This window comes from Rhea pennata, chromosome 7 (assembly GCF_028389875.1).
Source record: "Rhea pennata isolate bPtePen1 chromosome 7, bPtePen1.pri, whole genome shotgun sequence".
NCBI classification, from domain to species: Eukaryota; Metazoa; Chordata; class Aves; order Rheiformes; family Rheidae; genus Rhea; species Rhea pennata.
In genome coordinates this window covers 23753324-23781052 of record NC_084669.1, presented here as the reverse complement: position 1 = coordinate 23781052, position 27729 = coordinate 23753324, and the positions used below count along the sequence as shown (strand labels likewise).

At 46.9% G+C, this 27729-nt stretch overlaps 1 protein-coding gene across 14 annotated transcripts in view; it reads left to right on the top strand.

The window, feature by feature from the left end:
- The first annotated feature begins 456 nt into the window (after positions 1–456).
- CAMK2G (calcium/calmodulin dependent protein kinase II gamma) overlaps positions 457–27729 on the top strand; it is a 122551-nt gene continuing 95278 nt past the window's right edge. For all 14 annotated transcript variants that reach the window (XM_062579758.1, XM_062579750.1, XM_062579757.1 and 11 more), the window contains exons 1-2: positions 457–609; positions 2323–2417. In XM_062579758.1, coding sequence (XP_062435742.1) covers positions 545–609; positions 2323–2417 — 160 coding nt within the window. In that variant the 5' untranslated portion in view covers positions 457–544. The remainder of the gene's footprint in view (positions 610–2322; positions 2418–27729) is intronic.

Below are 27729 nucleotides of genomic sequence, written 5' to 3'. Positions count from 1 at the left end.
GCTAAGGGCGCTGCCGTGCGCGGGCAGCCGCGCCGCGCCGCGCCTCGCCCCTTTCTCCGGCCGCAGCTGCCCGGGCGCGGCGAGGCGCCGGGGCCGGGGCCGCCGGGCCGGGCTCTGCCCGCGGCGCGCCAGCGGCTCTAAGCGCCGGGCTGCGGGGAGCGGAGCGGGGCGAGCCGGCCGCGCCCGCGCTCCGCGGCCCCGCGCCGCGGGCGGGCGGGCGCCCCCGGGAGCGCCCCCGGCGGCCACAGCCCGCGGCGGGCCGCGGCCGGCGCAGGGGCGGAGGGAGGGGGCCGGCGCGGGGTGTCTCCTAGCCAGTTCTCGCGGTGCTGGCCAGGCTCAGCCTCCTTCCCCTCCCCGGCGAGCGGTGACTGTGCACGGCGGAGCGGCAGCGCCGAGCCGGGCGCGGGGGGAGCCGCCCGCCCGCCCGCCGCGCCAAGCCGGCAGGAGGCCGCCGAGCAGCGCGCCCGCCCCGTCCCGGCCGGCCCGGCCCGCCCGGCCGCGCTGCCCCATGCGCCAGCGGCGCTGAGCCTCCCGCCGCCCGAACATGGCCACCACGGCAACGTGCACCCGCTTCACCGACGAGTACCAGCTCTACGAGGAGCTCGGCAAGTACGGAGCCCCGCGCCGCGCCGCCGCCCGGCTCGCCCGCGGAGCGGGAGCAGGAGGAGCAGGATTAGCCGCCCGCTGTAATCCCGCTGCCTCCCACCGCATCGCTGCTGCACGGGGCCGGGAGCCCGCAGCCCGGGGTGCCCCCGCCGCTGCATGGCGTGTCCGCGCCGCCCGCCTCGGGCCGGGTGCTTCTGTTGCAGCCCGAGACTTCCTCTCTTCTGCCCTTCCTCATCCCCAGGGCTGCGCTGCCCTCTCCTCTCCCCGGCCGTCCCCCCGCGGCGCGTTGCCGTTCCCTGCCACTGTGCTGCCCCGGGACGCGGCGCCGGTGCTGCCGCTGCGCGATGCTTCAGGCCCCACTTCCTTGTCGCTGCGAGAGGAGCAGGTGCTGCTGCACCGCGCTGCTCCCTCCCTGCCTCCCTCCGCGCTTGTCCGCAGTGCCAGGACTGCTGCGCCCTGGCACACGGCTCTGCGGGGCGCCCGCCGGGCCAGGAAAGCAGCGGAGCACCAGGCACGATAGGGTGATGGGGACACACTTCCGTGGGTGCTGCCGCTGGCCCCCCTCCCTCCATCCCCACCCCAGCTGCGGGCTCTGCTGCGGCGCCGGTGTCCCGCACTGCTCCTCGCACTGCTGCAGCTGTGTGCTAGCAGGCCCAGGGACAGTGCTCCCGTTGCTGCTTATTGCTTCATATGCAGAGACGGGGAAAGGGGAGCGGAAAGCGAGACTCGGCCAGAGCAGGGGGTTCTGGCTATTTCCGGCCCTCTGTGGGGCTAGCTGTCTTCTCCTCCTCCCCTTTGTTTTAGTTTAAGTATGCATAAGTGTCTGGGGACCTGAGGACGCACTCCTGTGCTGAGGGAGTGTGACTTTTCTGTCAACTTTCTCTTATTTATTCTTTTCCCCTTTCTAAATCTTTCCTGTAAAGCCAGTTGTTATTCTCTCCCTGCCCTGCTTTTCTTGAAGAAGAGACTGCTCTCAAGCTCTCATCCCTGTACTTGTGTAGATTTTGGGTCCCTATCTTTCCACCTTGGTCTCTATTGTGTTATCTCATTTTTCCTCACAGAAATCCTTCTTCCCTCTCTCTCAGACCTCTTCTCCAAGTGGCTCTTTGGAATAGTTGTAATAATATCAATAGTTCCAGCCTGAGAACATGTACGAAACCTCATAGCTTCCTACTCGCTTCGTTAATAGGTACATGCTTGTCCCCCTTTTGCAGGTGGGTAGACAGATGTAAGAGAAGTAGTAACTTCTGCAAAGTGTTGCAGTGATTTTGTGACCAGCTGGCATGTGAACATGGGAGAAATGAGTCCTAGTTGTCTGATGTAACTGCTGGGGATGCTGTCATCGGGAGATGGACTTACTGACTGGCGTTTACATTGTCATTCTGGGCTGCTCATCTTTCACTTGTCAGTTCTTTCACGTTACATTTCTGTGCCCATATGGCCTTTTTCTTGACCTGTACAGTGAGCTGTGCTTACTCCTTTCTCTGCTAGGGGGCTTGAGGGGGCTTCAGATGGATGCTTGAGTTCAGTTCAGCCTAGGTTTTGTTTGCTGATCAGACAGTACGTACAAGATGTTCTTCTGGCTCTCCTCTGTTGTTTCCCCTCTTCTGTTACTCTTCTCTACTGTCTTTAAGCAAGTCCACTCTGGGGAAGAAAATTGCTGCTAGTATGTTTTTATTTTCAGTTTCACAGCTCCTACCCTTTTTTTTCTTCTAGGGGAGCCTTCTCTGTGGTCCGCAGATGTGTAAAGAAAAGTTCATCCCAGGAATATGCTGCAAAAATCATCAACACCAAAAAACTGTCAGCCAGAGGTTAGTGTCCTGTTCTGCTCTTCCTCCTTTTAGTAATAGAAGATACTTCACTGGGAGCTGAGGTTGTAATTAGTTTAAGGGATTTGGAGTTGGTTGTCTCTAGTCATCGTTTATGCATTACAAAATATTCAACTTGGATGTCAAGTAGGAGATTGAAAGGAGGCAGCATAAGATGATGGAAAAACCTCTGTATCTGGAAATAGATGCCTTCTGAAGCAATGTTGTCTTTTTCCTTTTTGAGATCTTTCCTTTGAGAGCAAGTGTGTTTATATAGGATTTGTCTAGAGGTGTGTGTACCAATTGCTCATATAATTATTGCAGACTGAATTTCTGAAAGACTTTTCTACTTGGGAGATCTGTTTTATCAGAAGGAATGTGATCTTGAAGGGTAGATGTTATAGGCCTTGCTCCTTTCAGGTTGTAGTTGAATGTAGTGTGTTCAAAACCTAACAAGGTTGTCTTTAAAGGCAAAAGTAGGTTGGCTGGAGTCATCTTGTAAATTTTATTTCTCAACAAATTAGAACTAATATTTCTTGTTTGCCTCAACTCCTGAAGTTTCTAAAAACCTGAACCCAGGCACATGGTTTAAGAAAAGAAAGACAACATGAACTTTATCTTTTGAACTTTTTCCGGGGACATATGTATACACAAGGTGTAGTGCGTCTTATAATATGTAGGGAGTATGTAGAGGGATTGAAGTTACTTAGGGGATGTGAGGAGAATGAAACAAGCTAAAATGCAGTAAAAGATGTTGAAAGTGGAGAGTGCAACAGGTGAAGATCCCAGATGGTAATGTTTAGAGAAGAGGTGAATAAGAAAAGACCTAAGTCTTAGAGGTCCTTTAGGTTTGACAAAGCTTATGTATTAGGCCCTTTATTGTCTTGTTAGTGGGATAGTGGCTTAGATAGTAAGGGGGCTGACCGAGATGTGAAACATAGGCAGAAGGAGGAGTTGCATGATATTGATAAAAGATTTAGAAGTGAAAAATACTCTATCTGATCCCTTAAAAAGTATGATACACTGTCTCTCTTGTGCCAGAATGTGAAATGTGATGATAAGAACAGAAGACGGCTTGAAGTGTGGCAAATAATTTCCATTGACTGTAGTTTACATGGAGAAGTAGTAACAGAAGTGAAGAGAGTGCCAGTGACATGAAGGATGATTTTCAGAGTTCTGGAGGTTAAGTGTGTGTGATAATCTGGGGTGGATTTTTTTTAGTATCTAGCTGGAATGAAGTGTGAAGTTGCGTAAGCAGTGGTGCTTTGGATGGGTTAGGAGGAGGCGGCGGCGGCTGCAGAGCCTGTGTGCATTGGCATCCCCTGTGTGGTCAGGTGACAGTGCCCGCTGAAGTAGGTGGGATACCCAATCTCTTCAGTTCCGAATTAGTTCAACTCGGTATGGGAGAGGCTCGAAGGGCCGTTTTGCTTTGCTGATGGCCGTTGTGCCTTGTTCTCTCTGCAACCTTCCCCATCAATCCTGCAGTGAGGACTAACATTTGGGAGAGCTATCCTCTCAGGTGTTAGTGGACGCTGGTCTGCTTAGAGAAGGGAGAGGTTAGCTCAGTAAACTGATTACAAATGAGAAACTGTTCTCTCACAAAAGGGATGGAATTGAAATTAACTGTGGTAGAGATAAGAGAAATGAGAAAAACTGCAGGATTAATAGAGTCATAACAAAATTCAGAAGCATATTATCACATATCTGAAAGCAGCAGAAAATGTGATCGTATCAGATTTTAAGTATTTGGGCAGTTAGTGAGTTACCGAGAAGCAATGCGTGGATCTTAACTGCTTTTTCATATTAAGGTGACAGTTTTATGAATCAGGAAATAGAAGAAGTAACTATGGGTGAATACAGACCATGTTTTGATCTACTGCTTACCTTCTGGATTTCACACCACCTATCGGTAAAGACTTTGGGATACTCACTTGGTCCTCAGCTGCTTAACTTGAGACAGCTGGAAATGATTTACGTAAAGATATGGGTTAGGTAAAGGGCAAGTTTGGGATGAGCCAGGAAATGAAAAGTGTGTTTCTACTAAAACAGAAGAGTATCAGAAACAAGAAGAAGTCACTAACTAAATCTTCTTGGAGTCTAACTGAGAACTAAAGAATTGACATTTAAAATGAAAAGTGGGGAGAGGTGACTTCAGCTGAACATGTAGGTTCATCAGTAATTTCAGCTGTGTTCTCTGATAGCTCAAGTGGTTAGTATGAGAAGGAACCAAATACCAGGTGCCAGCGTTGATACAGGAACTTAGTGAATTCACCTTGAAATGGGTTTTTAAAGCACTGAAGGAAAAATAAATGCTATTCAGACATTGCAGCTGCAAATCGGAGATTAGAGAGATTGGATTCAGCAACTTGGAAATGGAAGATTTGGACAATGGCATTTTAGAAAGCTGTCTCCCACAGCGAGGAGTTGTAGTAATAATTCTGCATTATCCTGGCTATTCTTTGCTTGATGCTTCCTTTCCCTGAGCTAGCACTTCTCTCCAAGGATGCCACGTGTCCACCTGGCCAAATGCGCACGCTGGGATGTCCTGCACACCGGCCCATATGCCTGTCTCCTGGGGCTCTGGACCTGCCTCCCCCATTGTCAGTTGTCTTTTAGGCTTGGTTGTAGACCCAGAAGATTTCTTCAAGTGTGGGGACATCCTGCTCCTCTTCTGTTTCAGCATTGCTAAATTTAATGTTTTGCACGTTCCCCAGGAGAACTTGAACCTACAGTTACCCCAGGTGGTAACTGCTACTTCAACAGCCATGCTGCTGGTAAGAAGTGTAGCCTGTCGTTTCTTCATGAAAGTTTTGCCTGTTGTAGCGCTTCCCTTGACGATGTCCAGGGAACTGTCAACAAAATGTTGCTCTTCTTCCACAAATACTCCTTCTTACCTTTATTTTTCAAGACTCTTGGTGAAGAAATAGTACATAGCTGACCAGGAAGTGCTGAATAGCCTGATACATGTAGCTGAAAAGGAGAAAGAGGAACACTTGAGGGCCAATTGTACGTGTTTAAACAGTTCTCTATTACTTGACATGTTTATCAAACCAATATCAAAGCAACAATTAGCTGAAGAGGCATGGTGCTGTTACAGTGCTTCCGAAAAGCATGGAGAATGAATGTGGTGCCGATCGGTATGAAGAGCAGTCCTAACAACTTCAGTCTAGTCAGCTTAATCTTTTGTAAAATAGTCAGATGTTGAGAGGAGAGTCTCTGTTTCATGTTTGTGATTTTTTTTTATGATGCCTATTCTTTTTTAATCAAACTGGTCTAGATTAAAATTCATATTTGGACTTTAAAGTATTTAATATAGTTCATGTTGTGTTGATGCTTAGGACTGCCCAGTGAAGAGTATACCAAGATGTTTAATGTTACGTAGGGGCCAAATGCATGTGGAAGGGGAGAAAAATAGTCTTTGCCTAATCAGCTTTCAGCTGACACGTAACAGCAGTGGTTATTACACATGTGGCAATGCCTCAGTCATTTGAAAATCCTATGGGATTGAACATGCAGGCTTTCACCAGAGCTATGGGCAGAGGGAGGTAGTAACTGTAACTTGTGGGAAGTTGTCTTGCGGGTGTTACCAGAATACTTTTTAAATGTGAAAATTCACAGAAAGTAATGCTTCAGTTCCTGGACGGTGAAGAATTTTGGATCATTACAAGCAATTAGTTTACTCAAATTGAGAGAGAAGCAGTAGGTTTTGGGTAAATTTCCAGGATTTGACTTGCCAATAATAATGCCTTTGGTTGGAAAAATTTTTTTGGGAGTGATGATGGAAGCCCCAACTATCACTTATTTTAAGATCAACCATCCCAAATATATTTTACCAGATAGTCCTGTACTGGAAAGAGGTAGGCAGAGATCCTTCCTGTGATAATTCTTAGGGTATTGTTCATATCGTGCAGCTGAATAGTGTATAATGATCCTGCCACCAGGTTTTGTGGGACTTTTTTTTTTTTTTGACTCTTATGTTTTTAGGAAATCTCTCTGTGCTAAATCTCTCATCTGTTGCTAAATTTTGCCTGCTGCTGAAAATCTGTGTCTTTGAACTCTCACAAGTGACGTCCCTCGTAGAAAGACTGAAGCTGTCTGAGAAGTTAGGCCCCTTCCTCCTTTCCCCCTCTGTGTCTGTGCCTTTGCCCCTAAAACGAGGAGGTGGGTTCTCTCCCTTCTTTCCGTCTTGCTCAGAAACAAACTTATAAAGGATCTAAATTTGCAGTCTACCTGGCTGACTTTGTTCCTGCAGGAGATTATGTGGATTGTGGGAGGAGCAGGGAATTACTTCTGTGTATCAGACCTTGATACAAAAAATCTCTCCCTTCACACTTCCAGTTCAGCTTTTATTTTTTTCTTTCTTCCTTTTTCCCGGATGGCTCCCTTGCCCTGGCTGTCGGTTCCTCAGTGGCTGTCGACTGGGCTCTAGTCTCTTTTGCAGGAGGGCTCGGCGGCACTTACCCTCGTGCTGGAACGCTGAGCTTGAAGGCTACGAGGGGTGTTGCGCTGCGTCGGTCCCTGCCCTGCGCCGGGCTGCGCTTCGCACGTGCTCTCAGCCGGCAGTTGGGCTGGGGCTCCTCTGGCTGTGCCTGTGCCTGCCAGCTTCGAGTCCCCGTGGGCCACAGCACGCCCGGCTGAACTGGCTGCGCAGCAGTGGTGCGCTGCAGCCCCCGGCGCGGGGGGAGCGAGGACGCGCCGGTTACGGGGGGCTGAGTTAGGTGCGAGTGTCCTGTGATCGGTGTCCTCTGGGCGCGTGTGTCTGTGGGCTGGGGGCAAATGTCCTTTGCTGCAGAGACAGCAAATCAAACCGTGTCTGCTCAGCTCTGCTTGCCGAGCTGCCGAACCAGCTCTGGTCATTTGGTGTCGGAGAGCGGCTGCCCTTCCTGCAGGGTGGCTTTAGGTTAGTGCGGAGCGCTTTGCTGCTCGCCCAGCTCCTCCTCCTCCTCCTCCTCTTCTCCTGTGCTCTTGGAGTCGGAGAGATGCTGTGGTTAGGGGCCGCAAAGCTGCAGCGATGGCTGGGGATGTTTTCTGGCGGCCCTTCTGCACGTGGGGGGATGTGGGGAGCCGCGCAGGGGAGGGCGGCGGGCGCCCGCGGCGAGTTCCTGCCTCGGTGGCGAGCGACGGGGCCGCCGAGGAGCCAGGCGGCCGGAGAGCGGGGCTGGTCGGGGCGGCTGGAGCCGCGGCAGACATGCGTGGGGCGGCCGTGGCGGGGGGACGCTCGCTGATGTCATAAGCTGCAGCCCTGGCTGCCGCCTGCAGCCTGCCTCCCGCCTCCTCTTCCTCCCCTCCCGCTGCGCCCCGCAGTCGCCTCCTCCATCCCGCGGCGCTGCTCGGGGGAGAGGGGCTCGACGGGCTGCGCGGGAGGTGTCTGGGGAAGGGGAGAGCGTGTCAGAAAAAGAGAGCGAGACCCTGGTCCTGGCGGCGAGGCCGGCGCTAGGAGCCTGCCAGCGGCCGAGGGGGCGCGGAGGGCCGGCCGCGCAGGTCCGCCGTGGCTTCCCGCTCCGCCAGCGCCGCGCCGTGCCCTGGCGCGAGAGCCAGCAGGGACTGGTGGGAGGCGAGCGCCCGGGGCGCTGCTTTTGCTGTGGCTTGCTCTGCCCAGAAGCTGATTTCCTCCCTCGGTGGAGTTCAGGGATGGCTGGGGTTACCCCAGGTTGCCTCTCAGTTTACACTGTATATTTTATAAAGGAGCTGGAACACAGCAGGCAGGATTTCAGCTCGTGTCTGCCTTCTCCGTGGTCACACTGCGTATTAGATTACCAGCATTAACAATAAGGGGGGCCAGGGGGCACGCAGATTGGGCAGGAGCTCCTAGAGCCTCGGCATGAGGTGGGAGAGGGGCCTTGGCCAGAGAGGCAGGTTTCTTGCTTTCCCAATATAAACTGGATTCATGTATGGCAGAGATGTGCTTAGACTGATTCCTGCACGTGTCCTGAAGCCCCTGGCTCCAGAGCATTGACCCTGCTCAGTAAGCCATGATTGAAATATCTCCAGGTGTCCCTCAAGTGCAGAGCACGATGGTGGACACTTGGGGAAAGGAGAGCTGCTTTCATTTCTTGTAAGACGAGTTCAGTGCAAAAGCTGGGTTTTTGTTGGCTTTTGGAGTGGAGTGTGGAAATTTCCCTGCCTCTGAATTTAATCCTTCTCTGGATAGTGCTAAAACCATCCCTGCCAGCGAGGAATCTTATCCGTGAATCATAGGGATATTTCTGAAGAGCGATTTTTTTTCCTCTTTCCACAAAATGGCAGGTTATTATCCCAACTGTTCCCAAAACAGGACCACAACAACCTTGTCCCCTTCCACTCCCTGGAAGGATTTTAGTTTTTCTGACCTTTGCAGATTGCAATATTAAAGCTTTAGCTCTGTGCATTGTGTAGACAGGTGATTCGGTGAAGACACCCTTTAAAAAGAGAACATGCTAATGTAAAAAATAATCTCTCTCTCCACTATGCCTCCTATGAGCACCATCTGCCTCACAACCACAGGGGCATCATCTCTTCATTAACTCCTGCCTATTGCCTGTTTTGAAGTTTCAGGGTTCTGGGTGTGTTTTTTTTCTTTTTTCTTCCCCCCCCCCCCTTCCTCTCTACTTAAAATCTCTGAGATTTTACCAGGATAATAGAATTTACCAAAAAATCTTAATTTACCAGGGCTTGACTGTAGAGTGAGCTATTGCTGTTGAGGGGAGAGGGGCAGTGTCAGCTGGCAGCCAGGATCACTAGCATGGGAAAGAAGCTTTGAACGTTGTAGAAGACATTTGGACTATCTCACCTTGTTCTCTGCCTACAACAGAACTGATGCCAGTATAAACTATTCAGAGCTGTAATCTCAGGGAGAGGAGCAGAGGTGCAGCCAGGGTGAACAGTTTCTGACTGGGAAATACATACTTAAATTTTTGATTTTTTTTTTTTAAACTATATGGAGGAAATGTCAGCCTGCAACTTAAAAACTGTTGTTCCTGCTGGCCCATATGACGATAAGCTTAATGCTCGAAATCATGGGGTCTTGTGGACTAGGGTGACCTCAGATTCTCTCCCATGCCTTCTTTAATTTAACCTTTAATTAAATATCCCTACGTGCTGCTGTTATGGCTCCCCAAGCATTCTGGTAGTGCTGCTTATGTGATTTCTGGACAACTGTAGCAGAAAACTTCTGAAGAAATGGGCTGACAGTATCTTAGATATGAGCATTTTGAACATGGAGGGTAACTAAGGATCAACTGGGCATGAATTTAGTTTTCTGAGACCATAATAGCCATAAGATTTTGTTACTGCATAGCTTTTTCCACTGTTCTCCCAGGCTCTTTTTCTTCCCATTTCAATGTTGAGCTTATTTTGAGTATTTGTTTCTCTGTATTGAGTCAGTTACTTCTACTAGCAATTCTGGTAACCTGTAATGCTTTGATTTAAAAATACCATTTTAGTGATGCTGGTTTATGTTCCTCCTCTTCCCCTCCTAGAGAATATTGCAGAATTCCTGTAGCTTTCACCTTGTAGGTGAGCGGACCAGGAAAACTGGTTATTGGTACAAGTAGCTAATTCCTGACAACTCTGAATAAAATTCAGGAATGTAAGGAGAGCTGGTTCAAGTTGTATCTTGTGTTTTTATACGACAGGGTCAGGAAGATAGGAGATAACTAGGGCTTCACCCCTTGTGTCAGAATCTGTCTAGCTCAGTGCTGGCGGAGTTGGAAGGAGAATTCCCCATCTCTGAGATGTGAGTTGAGTAAAGACGATGACCTTTCAAAGAATGCATGAGTGCGTGTGCATATAGATGTGATACTGTACTCTCAGCACTTTCGTGTTATGTTCTTGCGAGAGCATGAGTTACATATCTCTCCTAAGCAGTGACCTGCTGTTCTGGTGCTTCAATCCAAAGTTCCCATGCTGAGCGAGGCCACTTCCGAGCAGCTGCAGCACTAGGCTGTCTCGTCTGTCCTGTGGCTGGAGTCTGTGTAGCGGTGACACTGGGACAAGTCTAGATTAGTGTCTTGCTTCTGAGAAAGGTGTTAGCTGGCCCTTTCCCTTTGCTAAAAGGTGCAGGTAATTTGGCTGTTAAAAACAAGATCCCTTTTCAGGAATAGCAAATGTAGCATCCCTTTTTGAAATGCTGTTGTTAGTGTGATTCTGTTGCAGAGCTGAGAGCTGTCTGGGAGAAGAGATTAGGCACTGTGGGAATGAAGACCTAGTTAAATTAAAAGAAAAGCAAAAATGATCCAAACATATCTCTGGGGAAGGAAGGTGCTTGAAAAGATGATCCTGGGAGTGGGCACAGCTCTGTGGGCCTGCTGAGCCAAATGTGAAATGGCAGAGAAGCCTGGGAGCAGCAGCCTGCCTGGGTTATCTCTGGGGGCTGTTGCCCTGATGACAGTGGCAAACAGGGACAGAAAAATTTACCAGACACATGTGAGCCACAGGATTAAACTTTCTCACAGGAGGGAAAGGAGGGGAAGAGGAGGGTGAGGGTGGGGTGATGATCTGTTAACGAAGGACAGCATCCCAGTGAGAAATACTAGGCTCACTGTCCTTTAGCCACCGGGATGGGGGAGAATGAGGACTGACATTCCTCCAGTCTCTGCTTGTGAATGTCCAGGCGAGACTCTGGGTAGCACTGCTCTGAGGGGCTCGCTCTGTGGGGAGAGCGAGAGTGCACTCTGCTTTTAGTAAAGACTTCTGGTAGTTGAAGAGTAAGAAGCAGAAGAAGATGGAATCTCTTTTATCAGCTTCTTTTTCTATTCCCTCTTCCCACAAACAACTCAAGTTGCCTGCCTTGTGCTTGAGACTTTTCCCCATCAGAACTCGTGCAAATAATCAAGTTTCAGTGTTGCTCACAGGTTTCAGATTATTGAATATGAAGCTAACCAGGCTGCACTAGTGATATTGGTAGAAAAACTGCTGACATTGAAAACATCTGATGAAAAACCATGTCGCCAGGGCTGATGCTAGTCTTGACACTTTATGCTGCCTTTGCATCTCCTTGTTGTCCTTTCCAGAGCTGGATTGGTGCCTCTGCATATCAGAGCTGATACCGTGGTGGTAGAGGGTGTGGGGAGCCCTGGGTAGCAAGCAGGTAGTGCATGAGAGAGCTTAGACTTGGACAATCTTCTTGAGGTAGGGGGAAGGGTGAGGAGTCCTATCATTACGCTGTGCTGCAGCATCCTTCATGAGGGTAGAGTGTTGTTGGAACTGATACTAGACTACTAGTGAGTTGTAGTTGGCTGGGGAGAAAGGAGTTGGTGATGGGGAGTGATCTCCACCCACAGTGCCCAAAATCTGATAGACCCATGGCCCAAAAGGTGGTACCACTTGGTTGTTTGCAGAACTGTGAGTTACCATGATACTTTTTTACAACGTGCTTCAAGAAAGACTTGTGTGGTCTTGCCCAACAAACCTCTGAGCAGTGGTACACATACTAGCAAGAAATACCTGTCTGCAGACCTTGTAAGATGGAATTGCAGAAATTAAAACTAGTTCCTCTTTAGAAGAGTTTCTTCAACTTATACCAAAATGTTTGTTTATAAAATCAGAAATTCCTGTCTACAGAAGTGAATGGTACAGGTCTTCCCCCCTCACCCAGGTGCTAGTGGGCTTTTTAAGCCTTTGTGAGTAAGGGTTGTGCATGAGAACAAGGATGTTAAAGCTCAAAAACCATGTCCTGAAAGCTTTCCCTCACCTCCCTCTCTTTTTCCCTTCCCTCACTTCTCTTGAAGGCATGTGAGTTAGCTGGTAGAGGCAGTAGTGTGTCCAGTGGCATAACTCAGTATTTGGAGGTGCTTTATCTTCAGTTCGTATCACATTATCTCCAGTAAGTCAGTAGGTGTGGATGGTGGTTAAGTGATAGCCATGAAGAGGGACATGTCATTTCTTGATGATGGACATAACCTCCTTCAAAGGAGAGTTTTCTCAATCTCAGTGGAGCAGTGAGAACAGGAGAAATGGTCTGACACTGCAGCTTGAAGTCTGAAGTGAAAAAGGGAGGGAGAATAGCTAGAAATCTTTGAGCTTGAATTCACCCTCCTTCCTTCCTTCCTTCCTTCCTCTGAGCCCTCTTCCCTTTTCGGATGGGACTGAGCAAAGCTTAGCTCGAGAAAGTGAGTTTTATCCCTGACTTCTCTTGAAGGAGATTATTTCCTGAAACTGCTTTTTTTTTTTTTTTTTTTTTTTTTTTTTTTTTTTTCTGTTCCAAATGCTCCTTCCATTCCGGAGAGGTTTGCAGTTGGCAGCACTGCTGCTGACTGAGGGATCTCCATGTCTGCATGGCAGATTATAGCCAGTGTGTATAGTTCCCTGCTGCTACGGAGATGATGTGTGTGTTGAACCTGCTGGTGTGCTTACAGTAAGAGACTTGATGTCATGCACCTGACTTGAAGAATGAAATGTGATTTCAGCGGGATAGCTGTCCAGCACTTTCTCTGGGACACACATATTAGATGCACATTTCAAATAGCGTGGGTACCCTGGAAGCTCTTGCTGAGAAAACAACTTGTTAAATCTCTTCTTGTGTTGGTTGCCAGTGCTTGCCAAATACATCTAGCGTTTCTACTGTAGTGGAGCAGCTGCCATTCTGAAAGTGTGCTTGTGTACCTCCCCCCCTCCCTTGTGTCAAAGCGTATAACATTTCACGGGTAATGGGCCAAGGAATTACCCAGGGTGGCTGGGGATAAAAAGGATGTGGAAGAAGAAAGCTGTCTTTAGTGCCCCCTGTAACACACAGGGACATGGAGGAAGGTTGTTCTGTGAGACTGACACCGAGTACAGCCTGGTGATGCCCAGCAGGGAGTTCTGTTGTTTGCCCAAAATGTTGGTGTGCTGTTAAGTTTAATTTTGCCTGCCTTGGGGGCCTCTGTGTGTAAGGTTTAGATATCAAATGTCCTTTGAGATTGTGTCAGAAAGATTAGAAGAGTTGTGTGCAGCTTTAGCTTGTAACCAGCGCCAGTGCGGAGACAGAGCTCGTGCAAGATGTATTGCTGCAGTGCAAGTTAAGGTAGTGATTCATAGTTCTTGTATTTCAATATTCCTGGTTTGAGAGTTACAGGATTGAAAAGTGACTTCCAGCTCTGCCCATTTTTGTTTGATTTGTATTTCGTCTGGCCTAGAATCTGCCAGCTCTGCGTACTAGGATATTGTGTTGGGCCTACTGCTTGTTATGGAGTCGCCCACGTGAAAATTTTCAATGTTGCTTGATAGTGCTGAGCAATGGTCCACCGTCTTCTCTGGCTGTGTTTGAATTGGTCTTGCATTTAAGATGAATGATATAGAGGAGCAAGGTGTCGATCAGCTCACCCTTTGTGTAGAGCACTTCTATGGCAGTAGACTAGGAATCAAGCTCTCGTAACCAACTTGTTTGTCTTCTCCAGACAGCCAAGTTCAACATCAGAGATGTGGAAAAAGAGCAACAAGGTAGTTTACTTTTTTGATAACCATTATCAAATACTGCTGACAAGTCCAGGTGAGTCTGGCTGCTGTTAGCAGTTTATGGTGCTGCAGAGCTGGTTCCCCAGCTTTCGGGGAGCGTGCTGTGCCTCGTTAACTCTTTGTGGCTCAGTACACTTAGGGTTTTTTTTTAAGTAGTTCTGAAGCTGAGCTAACGCTTTCCCTCCTACCTCCTCACAAATGGTTAGGAAGTTTCTCAGCTTTCATACTACTTTTTCAGCCTGCTCATCTCCCTGATGAAATACGAAGTATTAACCATTGCAAGTTACTCTCATTTGAAAAACACAGGGGAAACTCCTTCCCCACATTGGAAGCAGGACTCCCATCTCCCCTACGAGGTGAGCTTAAGCGCAGAGGGATTGGGGCAGGCGAGGGGAAGGGCAGTGCGTGCGCAGCCCCGCTGAGCCAGGGGAGGTTGTGTTCTTCCTTCGGGACCTCTGAATCCCTCGGTCCAGCACTGCCGAGACCTCCAAGCCGTACAGTTACTGTCCGTGTCTGCTAACCAGCTGGGTCTGATACTTATTTAGCTGGTTCAGCAAAACCCGTTGGCAGCCGATATGATCGAGTGACGGGGGCGAAGTGAGCTTATGTGTAAAAATAAGCTTGCTTGGTGGGATTTCTCCCTCAGGCTTTGCGCTTCAGGACCCTCAGCGTGGGATGGAGGCAGAGGCACTGGAGCTCTTGGGGAGGTCCTAGTCCCTGTGCGGGCTGTGGGGACGTAGCCTGTACGGCTGCATTGGCCCTACCGTCTCTCTCACTGCATGTCCACTTTAAGAGGGTTCATCTGCAATGCAGCTGTTAGCAGGGAAGTTCTGTAAATCAAGAGGGAGTGAGTGCAAGCGAGCCCCGCGTCTGCAGCCGTGGCCGGGTCCCCGTCGCAGCACGGGCAAACTTGTTCGGAAAGACTCTGGCACGAGGCGGAGGGAGGGGTGGCGGTGCGGTGCGGATGGTAGGAGCCCCTCCTTTCCGCGCCTGTGTCTGCACCAGCTGCTCGGCGGCTGGGAAACGTGTGAGAGCACACAACGGGCAGCAGCCGTGCAACTGGAAAATCCTGTCGTGCTCCTGCGCCAGAGCCTAAGCAGGTGTTTGCTCAGGGCTGCTGCTCTCAGGATGTCGTTGCTGCACGCTCCCTCCTTACGCAGGATGTCCTGTTGCAATTAGGTGCCCGTGAGCTGCCGCACGCGATGCGGAAATAGCACGGAGGCTTGGGCTGCTGCTGAGCAGTTTGATGGGAGGAGGAGGAGGAAGAGCAGGGCTAAGTGCTGGGCGAGCTGTGCCGCCAGCGGGCGGGCTGCGGGGCGGCAGCGGGGGCTCCGAAGGCTGCGCCCCTCGAGGGGGCTGGCTGAGGAGCGCCGGGCTGGCCGCTGCGTCCTGCTTGGCCCCAGCGTGCAAAGGCCCTTCGCGGGCTGCCTGGACATCAGCCCTGCCTGGAAGCACTTGCGGGGTCATCAGCTGCTTTCCCAGCCAGAAGTTTCTGGGGCATTTCCAGGTGGAGAAAGTGCTCTGTGGTTTCTGCAGTGAAGTGGTTGGAAAATTTGTGACCGTCAGGCAGGGATTTGTGGGGATCTTTGGAGCTCATGAGCGAGAGCTACGCTGCCCGGCAGGCCCTTCTGTAAAGGAGGCAGCGCCTGGGAGAGGGCCGCACGCTTAACTCCGGCGCTTAGCATGCGGCACTCGCCTGCTTCTGTTCTTCCTTCTTCCCTCTTGCTGCATTTACAAGTACTTCTGGGGAGAATGTTCTGAGTTTTTACTCCAGTTTCTTTATTTCTCCTTGCAAAAGCAGCTCCTATTGACATTCATTGTTGATACAGGAAAAAATTGTTTTATAACTCACCACCTGCTTTTCCTCCTCTGTTTCCTGTCTGTCTCCCCTGTTTGCTTGGGGCATCCGTTGTCCCTCTTGTCATAACTGAGTGGTGCTAACCCTGTATAAGCAATGCTCCCTCCCCTTTTGCTGGGGGACTGGCTGACTTGTTGTAAGAAGTTATTTTTAGGGTTTGCTTCCTGGGATATTCTACCCGTGGCCAGTTATGGTGATGAAAATGTCACCGAGACGCATAAAGGACTCCCAGCTCATTGCTGGCATGCCTGCTGTTTCTGTTGTAATGGTGCTCCTGGGGGGAACAAATCCCTTCCCGCAGCATCACCTGGGATCAGAGAGAGCCGCAGTGACCGTGCAGCGTGAATCCCCGCAAGGAGCGGGCCGAGCTTCCAGCAGCAGACGAACACATCGCAGCTGAGCTGGCCTGGGGCCGGGCGAGCAGGAAAGGCTTTGCCTCTCTTACCCAGCAGTTTGTTTCTGCCGTTCTTCTTTTTTTGTACATAGCGATGTCAGTGCTGCAGAGCTGGGTGTTTGGTGTACAGGGCTGTCCCTAACAGGCAATTTGCTCCTTGTACTGGATGTATTAAATTGCTGCCGAAGTCCTGGTTTATGGTACTGGAGTGTGTGCGTGTGCGCGTTTTTCTTTTTTAAACACAGAAAACAACAACAAAAAATACCCAAACCAAAACTCCAACCATAATTGCCCCCTCTCCCCCATGCCACTCCAGATCAGCAGCTTCCATCTAAAAAGGGTTACGGTTGATCTTTATGGCAGCTATCTCTAGCCAGTAAAGCATGAATGTAATACAGACAAATTGCAAATCCTAAGTGAATGAAGCCAGGGCTTGACATCATGTCATCTGGTGCCAGGATGGGCTTCAGGAGCACCTGCTTCTTCCTCTTGGGTTGTTTGTTCCCTTCTCTGTATTGCAGCAGGTGCCATTCCTTTTCTTTCTCTTCTCTTAGGTCCAGAAACTAAGCTCAGAAAACCATTCCAAAAGGAGATATTTAAATGGTGGGGATGGGAAGGCATTTGGTTTCTAGACAGGTTTCTCAGAGTAACCATGAAAATGGTTGCTTGGGTACAACTCGAGGTGGCTTATGGGGAAGAGCATCTCCTGAAGTTGTGCTGTTGCTGAGAAAAGTGCCTGTGGAGCCATGCTTTAGCTTAGTCAAACCGATAGTGTGGAGACAACTCCTGCACACCTGTATATTGCCATCCTGGAATAGCACATGGGAACAGAGACCCAGAGCAGAGCTTTGGATGGAGGTAGCAGGGGACATGAGCATGGTATCAGGCCTGATGATGGTGGGACGGGGAGCCTGGGTGGTTGTGGCACAGGGACAGGGGCCGCAGTCCTGAGGGCGCTGTGCATGTGCGATGGGCAGCCTTGCCGGCTTTCCAAAGGTTGGTTATGGAAAGACTGGGAATCAGTGCTCCCTGACTAGACAACATGTCTTTAAAGTTACTAGTGCTTAAAAACTTTGGTCCTCTTTGTATTTTGAAGTAACTTTCACATTTAAATTCACTTTAGTTAGTGGTAGCATCTTCCTCTTAAAATGTTTTCTTCCTCCTCTAGACAATCATTAAAAGTACTTTCTGTGCACATTGTATACAAAGCTTGTATGTCAGGGTCAAGTATTTGGACTCCACAGGAGCAGGAGACAGCCTCACTGTCTCCTTTCCCCTCCCCAGTGTCCTTGATTAGTGGGTGGACTGACTGTGCTGATCTGTGATGCATTTTACTCTTTCATATAGAGGTGTTTTGCTAGGTCTGGTATAGATGGTATCTGACATGGAATATACTTGCATTTTAAGTCTTGTCTCACTCAAATTTCTTGGGACCTTGCTCTATATTTACAGTTTTATCTGCTTAATTTAAAGTTGTTCCAGTATCACTAAGGGAGCTTAGTCTTAAAATTGGTGTATTTGGCCAGTCTTTAATTACTCTAGTCCCTTGAGACTTGGTGTTTCTTCTCAATGTCAGAAAAGCATATTTCAGGAGATGTCTGATCTTTTTTGGAGCACAGTCATTCAGCATTTTGGTGCAGAACTCTTCACCTGTATGCTGAAGAAGGTTTTTCATTTAGTTTACTCCTCCAGCTCCTGTCCCTCAAATGGCAAAGCAAGGCAGCATTTGCATTATCTTGCCCTTTCTCAACTAGTTAGAATTGCTGGAAGAAAAGTGGTTCTTGCTGTCAGGTGGACACAGTCCTGCAGCATGTCTCATGCAGCAGAGTGGCATTTTGCTTAATGCCAGTATTAGGAACAAGCAGAAATTCTCTGTTTCTGTTTCCCTCACAACCTTTCTACGTTTGAGTTAAAACTTAATTTCCTTGGTTCACTCAAAAGAAATCCAACCGTTTGATGACCCATGGTTGCTTTATAGTATAATGCTTTTTATTCAAGGGCTGATGACACATAAGCATCTGTTGGTAGAAAAGCGGAGCCTGGATGCAGCAGATCTGCAGGCTGCCAGTTGAACAGCCCTGATGATGACTTCTGAATTTAAATGTGTGAAGGTTGTATGAAAAGGAGGAGCCTTCTTAGGCTGTCCTGTATGGGACAGCCTTATGGCTTCCTTTCATACCTCAGTAAAGATGCGATCATAGTATCTGGAATTTCCTGTTCTATGTAGGTTTTTTTCCAAGGTTTTGTTATGGCTTTGTTCTCTCTTTTGGAAAGGAATGGATATTTAGTCTTGTTCTCTGTGAGTCTGATTCCCCCCTCATGTTCTCCCAACATTTCTTTCCCTACCAGAAAGAAGGTGCTTCCACTGCACTATGCTCCTCTGCAGCTGTGGGGAAAATGTCCTGGCAGCTTTTTTAGCTATGTACTGCTCAGTCTTGTTTCATTTTCCCCCTGCTGACTACTTAATACAACAGCTTTCAGTAAGCATCCTTTATCCTCCCAGTACTGTTACTGGACAGGCAACTATTAGCCCTGTTTTACATTTGGAAATACTGAGACACACACACATTTTTAAGTGCTTTGCAGAATACTTGGCGGGAAGCCATGAAGAGTTAGGAAGAGAATCCAAGTTGAATTCTTTGCTGTAATAGTGATAAGGAAAGTATAGGTAGAAAAAGGACTGGGCATTTGGCAGGAAAATAATGTGGGCTAAAGAGTGTAGTGTGAAAAGCAAGTGTAGTATAGTTTGCTGGATATAGGAAGATGATTTTGGCATGCTGCTCCTGCTGTTTTTCCCCCCCTGATTAGCTTATTGTTTATGAAATACAGCTCTGAAATGTGTTATGCCTGGCATGCCTTAGAGGCATCTGCCTTTGGACTCTCCGCTGCGCTATTGTTTTTCCAGGTGATAAGAGACAATTTGAAAACCAGTTAATTGGTGTTGGTACCAAAGGCTTTTATACAGATGACAGTAAACAATACGTGAGTTTGTGTGTTTGTGAAGACTAATCGGGAAAAGCAGAGGAGATGACTTGGCTATAAAACTGTTTCCTTACATCAGCTGTGACTGCAGGAACTGAGACAGTAACATTTGCGATGGGTTACTCTCCGAAGCAGGTAAAAGGAAAGTGGCAAAAGTGAAAACATAGATCTGTAGGATGTAAGGGAGTTGAACTGCCAATTAATGTGTGATTTGTAACTAAGATCAGCAACTGTACCTGAGAGTGCAAATAAGAGCAATCTTATGATATGAATTCAGATAAATTTAAAACTTGGCTGCATTTCAGGATCTGAGTAAGTAGTTGAGTCAGTTGTGAAAATATAGATTATGGGATACTGTCAGGAAACTGTTCCTTACTTGCTGCATCTCTTTGGCTAACTGATCAGTCTGTGTGATGGTTTCCTATCTCCTGGGGAAATTGTAAACATTTGCGTTAATGTATGGTTAAAGTATTTGAAACCTTTCCAAAGGAAGCTGCTGTAGATGTACAAATTATACGGCTACAAGCCACTTTGATCATAAGATAATGTCAAACTAGTGTGGTGTTTTTAAGAGTAGAACATCCTTTGCTACCTGGGGAGGAGTAAAATCCTTGATGTGTTTAAGGAGATTGCTGTTAGCTGGTCAGAAGGAATAATTAAGTTATAGACAGAGTTGAAGACTTCTCATTAATTAAAAATTCATCCAGGTAGGGAATAAAAAATGGGAGGGAATGACTAGAAAAAGCTATTCTGTGCTTGGTAATGTGTATGCCAGGGATACTGTTCTCATTTTAGATAGTGCAATTAAAATTTTCTTTAGCAGGCAGTTAAATACCATGGTGCAGAGGTTTTAGAAGGAGCATCCATATGAAGTGATGGGCTGAGGCAAAAGGAAGATGCTAGGGAGAGATGGAATGTGATAAAGGTTAATTGAAGTGTGCTGGGAAAACTAGTTGGATGTTCTTGTGTGCCCTTACTGTAATAAGAGACGTATTTGGTTATGCAATGAATTGAAAATTTGTCTTTTAAATAATTCATTTCAAATTTGCTGCCTTGAGACAAATATCATAGACTGAAAAAAAAAAAAGATGAGAAACTTGTGTGTAATTAAAATCAGCATATATGGAGAGATTTTTATTTATTTATTTAAGTAAAGAGCTCACAGGCTTGTTTCTTCAGGTTATGTACATTTGGCACTAGGAAACAAATCCCTTTTACCCTTTAAACCCCTAAAGAGATTTCTGAGATGAATTTCCTTATCTTTTCTTCTATTGACAGTTGTTTTGTCCCTAAATTCAGAGAAGAATACAAGATTTTCCCTTGTCTCAAGTTTGCCCTTGCTCCTTTTCCTAGCGCCATAGCAGGAGAGGGGAAGTTGAGGGAAGGAGTAGGGGTTTGGGTCCCACTTTAGGAGTGATCCGTCCTGTTGCCTGATGTAAAAGGATGTCCAGTCAGCGTCCTTTTACAGTCTGCCTTTTCTGCCATCTGACTGTCCTCCTCTTGCACCGTGTTATAAATTGAATCGTCTTTATTTTACCTGAATTAGTGGATTGCTGTTGGTTATGGAATGGAAGGCAAAATGAATTAGTGGTTTGACATGTTAAATTTAGGAGCTTACAGTACAGCCTGTCGTGACTAGGCTTTCTTTACTTTGGGAGGTTGCATTTGTCTTTGCTTGTTTTTGAACTCTGTTTTCTTGGTCTTTTAGCATGTTGGAATAGCATATGCTACTCGGGGCTAGTGCTTGTGTGTGGACCTACACTAGCGCTGTTGGACACAACGTTTTGGACTCCAGGTTGCCGGGAATTTCCTGCTGAATTCTTTCTTTTGAGGGAGGAGGATGAGAAAAAGATGAAGGGAAATACCTGATAATGTAGCATCACATCATGAGGTTTTTAGAAGTTCTGTGTGGTGCAGGTCTACATAAAAGACACTTGGGAACCAATTTCTTTTCAGTTGTCTCTTAATATGAAAAGTAAGGGTAACGCTGTGAAGGAGGACCTGCACTGTAGTCCTTCCAGGCTAAATCTTGTGGACTGCCAGGATGTGGCAAGTAATTGGAAGTAACTTTTCACATTGGGACTATAAACGTTGTTCTTCTCTCTGTGGATGTTATTCTGGTAGCCTCCAAACAAAGCTCTTAATCAATATTTGAATCTAAAGCACAAAAAGTACAATATCAAGTCTTCTCTGTGGAAAACGGTATTAAAAGTTATCAATTCAGTGCACAAGTCTTTGGAATATTAACTGTATTAATAACTTAAAATTCTTGTGATTCTGCGATTTTCAGGGAACACTCTAAACATTGAAATAAATTGGGTAGATACTTCTCTAATTCTTGAGCGTGGGTTTTAGTTGTTGTCTGGGCTGATGCTCCTCGTAAGAAGGAAGTCGCTCAGCAGCTCTGTAGCTTTGCAAACGTGCAGGGCTTGTACGGCCGCCTCTTCCCAAGCTCCAGGAGCGCACAGCGTTTCAGCCCGTGAGCTGCAGTGAGAGTTCACTGTCCGGAGTGTGCCTCGTTCAGGGGGAGGCAGGGAGAGCTTGCTCATTTTAGTCACTTGTGTGTCTGCGATTTAAGGATGTGGTTGCATATCAGAGATGAAGATCTTTATAAATCCATGATGTGATCAATAAGCACAAAAAACCTCTGACAGCTTGCTGTAATAAGTAAAAAGAACGAGTTTCCCCTCTAAGCGTAACTGCTATGTTTTAAAATGAAGTTATGTTAGTTTTTAAGCTGTGGAGTACACCTTATTGCAAACTGGAGAACTTAACAGCCATCCTTCTCTTAGAAGCTGTCAATTCATTCTGAGTAACTGTGAACCCAAATGAAGGGCAAATCGCACTTGTTTTTGAATTATCAGTGTTTATGGGAAAGGCAAACTTTGTTTCTTTTCCTCCTGCCCTTGCCACAATAAGGGCATTGCTCTTGTGCAGTGCAAACTGCATTTGGTAATGGTCTTGTGCTTAGGAGCTTCTTGTTAATGAGATCTATTCACAATAATGAAAAATGGCAGGCTTAAACTGCAGACCTAGTCAGAAAAAATGATTCTCCAAGAATAACAGTGGATGGCTGTGTGCTTTCTTGGCTTATTTGATTTACAGCATGGGGGAAAAGCAGAGGCTTGACTCTGAAGCTAATTATTCTCTTACGAATGTGCCCATGATCTGCAGTTTCTGCTGGGGAGTTTGGGGCCTGGGGGCTTCTAGTGCCAAAGAGCTGCTCAGAGTGAGCTGAGCCGAGCCGAGCAGACGCTCGAGTCTGCTTTCCCAAGCCTCCGCGGGACTAGCAGTAGCAAAACCCAGCTTTTGTCAGTTGGAGTGAGCAGATCTGACTCAGCAACCCAGAGTAGCTGCGTGGAGTAAGATAGTGACGTTTTAAGTAATTATTCATCCGACTGTATCTGTGTTTCAGTGTGTGGCCACCTCCGCGTCATGTGCTGTTTTAGTTGGGAAGGAGATGCATTGCTTTTCAATACATGAATAGCTCTGCTTAAGGACAGGAATAGGTTGGCAGCTACTGTATTGCATTAAAAACACAAAAAATAACATTCCTGCTTAGGAACTGATACAAGAACCCTGAATGGATGATATCTATTAATGTGAATAAATAGAAAGCATTACAGGGAAAGCCTGGAGAAGTGAGGGTTCCCTTCATCTCTCTGCCTGATGTCCTTCCACTCTGCTGTGCCACTTCTCCATTTAGTAACTTCCTTTTGGCCTAGACCAACCTGTCTGGCCACTCTGCGGCCTTGGAATAGCGTCCCCTAATATGGAACCAGTTTGTCCGTTCTCACTGGAGAGGATTTCTCTGCTTGGTTTCCTATTCCTCTGTTTGTGCCATGTGCCTCTTAAGAATTAGGAGTTTCTGTGGTTATAGGTGCTGTGCGTGTTGGGAAAATTTTCGTGCTGTGGGAGAAAGTGGGAGCATTGCAGGACAAAGGGGAGATGGTTTCACATTGAAGGGATGTTTCTTCTCCTGTGTTGGGGACAACACTGGTTGCTGAAGACGCCTGGAGAGGGGCTTGCTTTCTTGGTCCTATATCCCTGACTGCCAGCTCACACTAATAGTATCAGACCCTCTGGGTTTCGATTGGACTTCATCTTCTAATAGGGCTCCTGGTAACCATGCTTGATGGTTAGCGCTCCTAGGTGGGTGGTTAGCTCAGGGGTGCTTCCTGTGCCTCTCCTCTGGTGTGAAGGACAGGGGTGGCAGTGGCTGTTCCCAAAAGGGTCATTTTGTGCTGTGGGGGAATTGCCCTTGTCTCTGGCACTTGCCCTTGCATGCAGAGGTGGAGGGGCTTTGGGAGTTGACGTGGTTTTCCAGGATGTGCTTTGTGCTTCCACGGTCGCCCGTGTGCGAGATGGGGACAGGATCCTTTGCCAGCGAGCACCCCAGCTGCATCTGTGGGCTGTGGAGCCATCTGCAAGAGAGACTTGACTGCTTGAAAAGAGAACAGGCTTGTGGTAAAGCCTAACATCCGTATGGATATTAGAAGCTGGTGTTAACACTGCAGTGCTGGTGAGCAGCGCTGGTTCGAGTGAAGCCACGAGAGGTGCCGCGTGGGGAGCTGCGGCCTCGCCAGCAGGGCTGGCGGACGGCAAGCCCGCGCGGCAGGAACCGCCTCGGAGCGGGGAAGCGGCTGCAGAGCGCAGGAGCGTGCCGCTCCGGGGCTGGCTGCGGTGCTCCGCCGGGGCGAGGGGGGCCTGAACATCTTGTGGCCAAAAGCATGCGGTGATGCCAAGTTTGTGCACAGGCAGTCCCGCTGGATTTTGTTTTCCTGGTCTTGTTCTCTTTTCACAAGGTCAGAATTTGTGAGTTTGACCCAGAATCATGAGGGTCTGCCTGTGTCCTGTTTTCTGATATGTTCTTTTTGAAAAGATTTGGATTTCTTTACTGAAAAAAATAGAACCGTGAAGACTCTCCTGGGCTTAAGTAAGCTGTAATGTAGTCTTAACAAAGAACAAAAAGCAGTTACAAAACTGAACACATTAATGTGAGCTTTTGTCCGTAGCTGTGAGTTGACTGTGCTAAAACCTAGACTTTCATAATTTCTGATTGCTCTCGTTGGTCTTTTCAGATGGTCTGTTTTAGAGATGGATGCACTGAGCATCCATGCTTCTACTGAACAAATTTATCTTGGAATACTCAGTATCATCTAAAATCAAGTTTTAGGTATCCCTTGCAATCAGCTATCTAATCATGTATTCTGTAATCACGGCTGCGGTGTAATGTCATTATCAATTTGCATAGGCAACATTAATTCTGGTATTTTTTTAAACTTCCAGGTATTTTGTAAAACACTTTTTGCTTTAGAATTTAAGAAATATTAAACTTGGTGTGATGTCTACTGATTCTAGACAAGCATTTTTCCTCTGCTACTTTATTGGCTTGGTCATGCAGTACTGAAGTCCAGATTTTTATTACTCACGCTTCAGGGTTGGCTGTGTTTGCTGATGGAGAAGAAGGCTTTTACTGTCTATGAATCCTTCACTAAAAGGTTTTGTCTTTTGCAGTAGCTGCTGCTTCATCTCGCTCTCCTTCCTCTAGCTTTTGAATTGCGTACAGAAAAGCATGGTGAGACAACAAGCAGTTTGTCTTAACCTATGATCTTTGAGATGGCTGAAACATCTTTGACTGAAATGGTTCAATGAGGGTATAAACAAGTAGGTGCCACTGTAAGATACATTTCAGGTTTGGATGTCAAACTTGCTGTGTAAGTAGATGGCATTGAAAATAAGGTGCCGTTTATAGGGAACAGAAGTGCCCTTTATTGAAAGTGCCTGTGACAAATGGGTATATCTGAGACAGTGTTGTTCTCTCTCTTAGAAAGAGAGTATTAGATGGTGAGCTATCTGCAGTCTGATCCTGGTTTACTCATAGCTTCTCTGATAATAAGCAAGTCATTGCATTCATGTGCGTGTTCAACGTTGGTATTGAGTTCAAACAGAGAACCCAATATCCCCTCTTATTTTTTTTTTTTTTTCCTCCCTCTTGTCTATCTGTCTCCTTTCCTGTCCTTCCTTCAGGAGTAGTTGAGGTCTAATCAAAGCAAATGAGATTGCTGGGTTAGGCAGCCTCAGTGGAAAAACGGAGTCATAGGCCTCAAAATCTGAAAAAACAGGCTGTTTTGAGCTTCAGCTTTTGTAGCTGCAAAACAGAGGGTATTCTCCTTTTCTTTTTACTGATTCTATTAGGCTAAATTAATTGCTGTTTAAAGCACTTGGAAATTCAGTGCTATAAGGTGTTGTATAAAACACCTTTTTTACAGTAAGTGCAAACAATCTGAATCTGTATTTTATTTGAAGGACACTTCAAGTTGTGCTTCTTGATGCTTAGTCATGACCTATATGTTGTCTTGTATTTTCTAAATGTGACGAGGAAAGGAGATGAACTGGTGATTTTAACAATTTGCATGCAGAGTGGAAGACTCCTTCCTGTAACTTACAGGTGAAATATCTGCTGATATGCATATTTTGGGTCGTTCTAGTCTTTACTGAGGTAGATAATTAGAAGTGGCCCAATGATACCCTTAAAACTTTAGTAAGCAGAATAAAAATAAATCATGAACTAAAGCAGGAGTGAATATTTTATCTTTGTAGTCAGAGCTCATACGCTGAAGGATCTCAATGTACATCACCTGCTGACTACGCTAACAAGTTCACTCAACTACAGTCATTGCATTGAGAGCTGCAGGCCTCTACAAGGCTGTATCTCAAAGTGGAGCAGAACATGAAAGATCCTATTGATTAACCCAAACACCCTTTTTGATGGAAGGCAGTTAACACGGGAATAAACAGTTTCAGCATAAAATCAGAAGAAATAACAATACCACCTTTTTGGTCTTTTTGTTGCTCTTTTAAGAGTGTGATGAACAAAAGTAAGCAGCAAGATTTTCTTTGTACTAATAAACTCAGGAAGAGAGAGGATAAATATCTCAAGGGTCTCTACTGGACTTTGTATTTGTGCCTAAATTGTTTCTCTTGTCCCCATTATATTTCTGGCAGAGCATACTGTCACCACAGAGCTACAAACTGATTTTGCCCACTGATTAAAACTCAAGGATAGGTCTTGGTATCACGAAGAGGAGGAGGAGTCCCTAAGGGCAGCTTCTCTGACAGACGAGCTGCCTTGGACAGGGCAGAACAGGCTTAATCTTGGCAGGCAGCGGAGAACATTGGAAAAACATCTTAAAGGTCCAGGCTTTTGGTATTCTGAGATATACTGCCTCCTCTGACTTCCAAGAATGGTCTGCCCCAGATCTTCCTACATTGGAGAACCTGCCTGTTCAAAGCAGCGAGGGTGTGGGGGGAAGTGACAACTCCGGCTAGCAGTCTTTGCCAGTGATATGGGTGTTTTTGCTCTTCGGAGTGAATGCTTGTAACGTCCTCAATGTCCTGCTGATCAGACAAGCCAAAATGGATTTATCATAGTCCACTGTACTGCAGGTTGCCTACAGCATGATGCTGACACAGTATTTCTTGCCAGCCTCAGTTCTTGGTGTTGTCTTCTAGTTTCTGTTCCCGAAACTCTTGCCATTTACCATAGCAATTTCCTTTTAATAAATAATTGCTTTCCTCAGACCTGTCCTCACTTACTTTTTTCCTCAAGTGCCATCTCTGCAGTTTTTCTCTTAGAGTGCACAGTTATGTGTAGATTAATAACAACAGAATGAACAGAAGCTTCTCTCTAAGCAGCAAGTAGTATGTTTTTCTGGATATGTTACTCTCTAAGTTATTTTATCCTTAAAGCTTCCATTTCTTTAAGGCATTGGGTCAAGCGTAGTATCAGTCTAATACTTGAATAATTCTTGATGCATGGTCTCCATTCTGTCCTTGTAGGGCAAACTGGGAGCCTTAACAGTCTACGTTCCTAACCTCAGATCAGATAAATTCTCCAGTGCGATAGCCTGCCAGTTTCCCAGCCAGTGAGAACTGAAGAGAATTGCTCTGTATGCTCAGAGATGCAGGAGGAGATGCTGCTCATTGCAACTTCTGTAGCATATTGAATAGACAGGAACTGTGGGTAGGTTTGTGAGTCTCGTTTTGGCTATACCTGTTAAGTAGCAGGAGACAACCTGACAAAAGGTACCAGGCACTGTTTTTTCACGCTGGTGAAGTCTTTGGTTCTGACTGGTATTATGCTATTGGCCATTCTTTTGCTTTTAGGTGCAAAATCTAGGGCTGCTCAAGTCACAGTCCTGGTTATGCTGCTGAATCCTTGGACTTCTCAAAGAAATCACTTTACTCTCATTCTACATTTGTTAATCTGAAAAACTGTGTGTTTTTCCTCAATACATGATGAGGGGGATGGTAAAGATCAATATTCATTCAGTGCTTATAAAGTGCTTCTCATAAAAGACTTATATTAATGCCAGGAGTTATGAAGGAGAGGGTTAAGGGAGCTCTGATGAACATTTGTCTCTTCTGATAGATTGGAAATTAGAAGTAGGTTGATTCATGCAGAAGAACAGAACATCATATGGTCCAGAGACTAACATAAACCTTTTCTAAGTGTGAATTCTTGGAGTATCCCAGCAAAGGGTGGTGAAATCATACTCCATAGCTTCCTGAACAGTTGCAGCCAGTGTGAGCAGTGTGCTGCTGCTGCAACAGACAGTCTTGCTTCTGATCATTTGTTCCCTCCTTGCACTAGCACAAATTCTTTA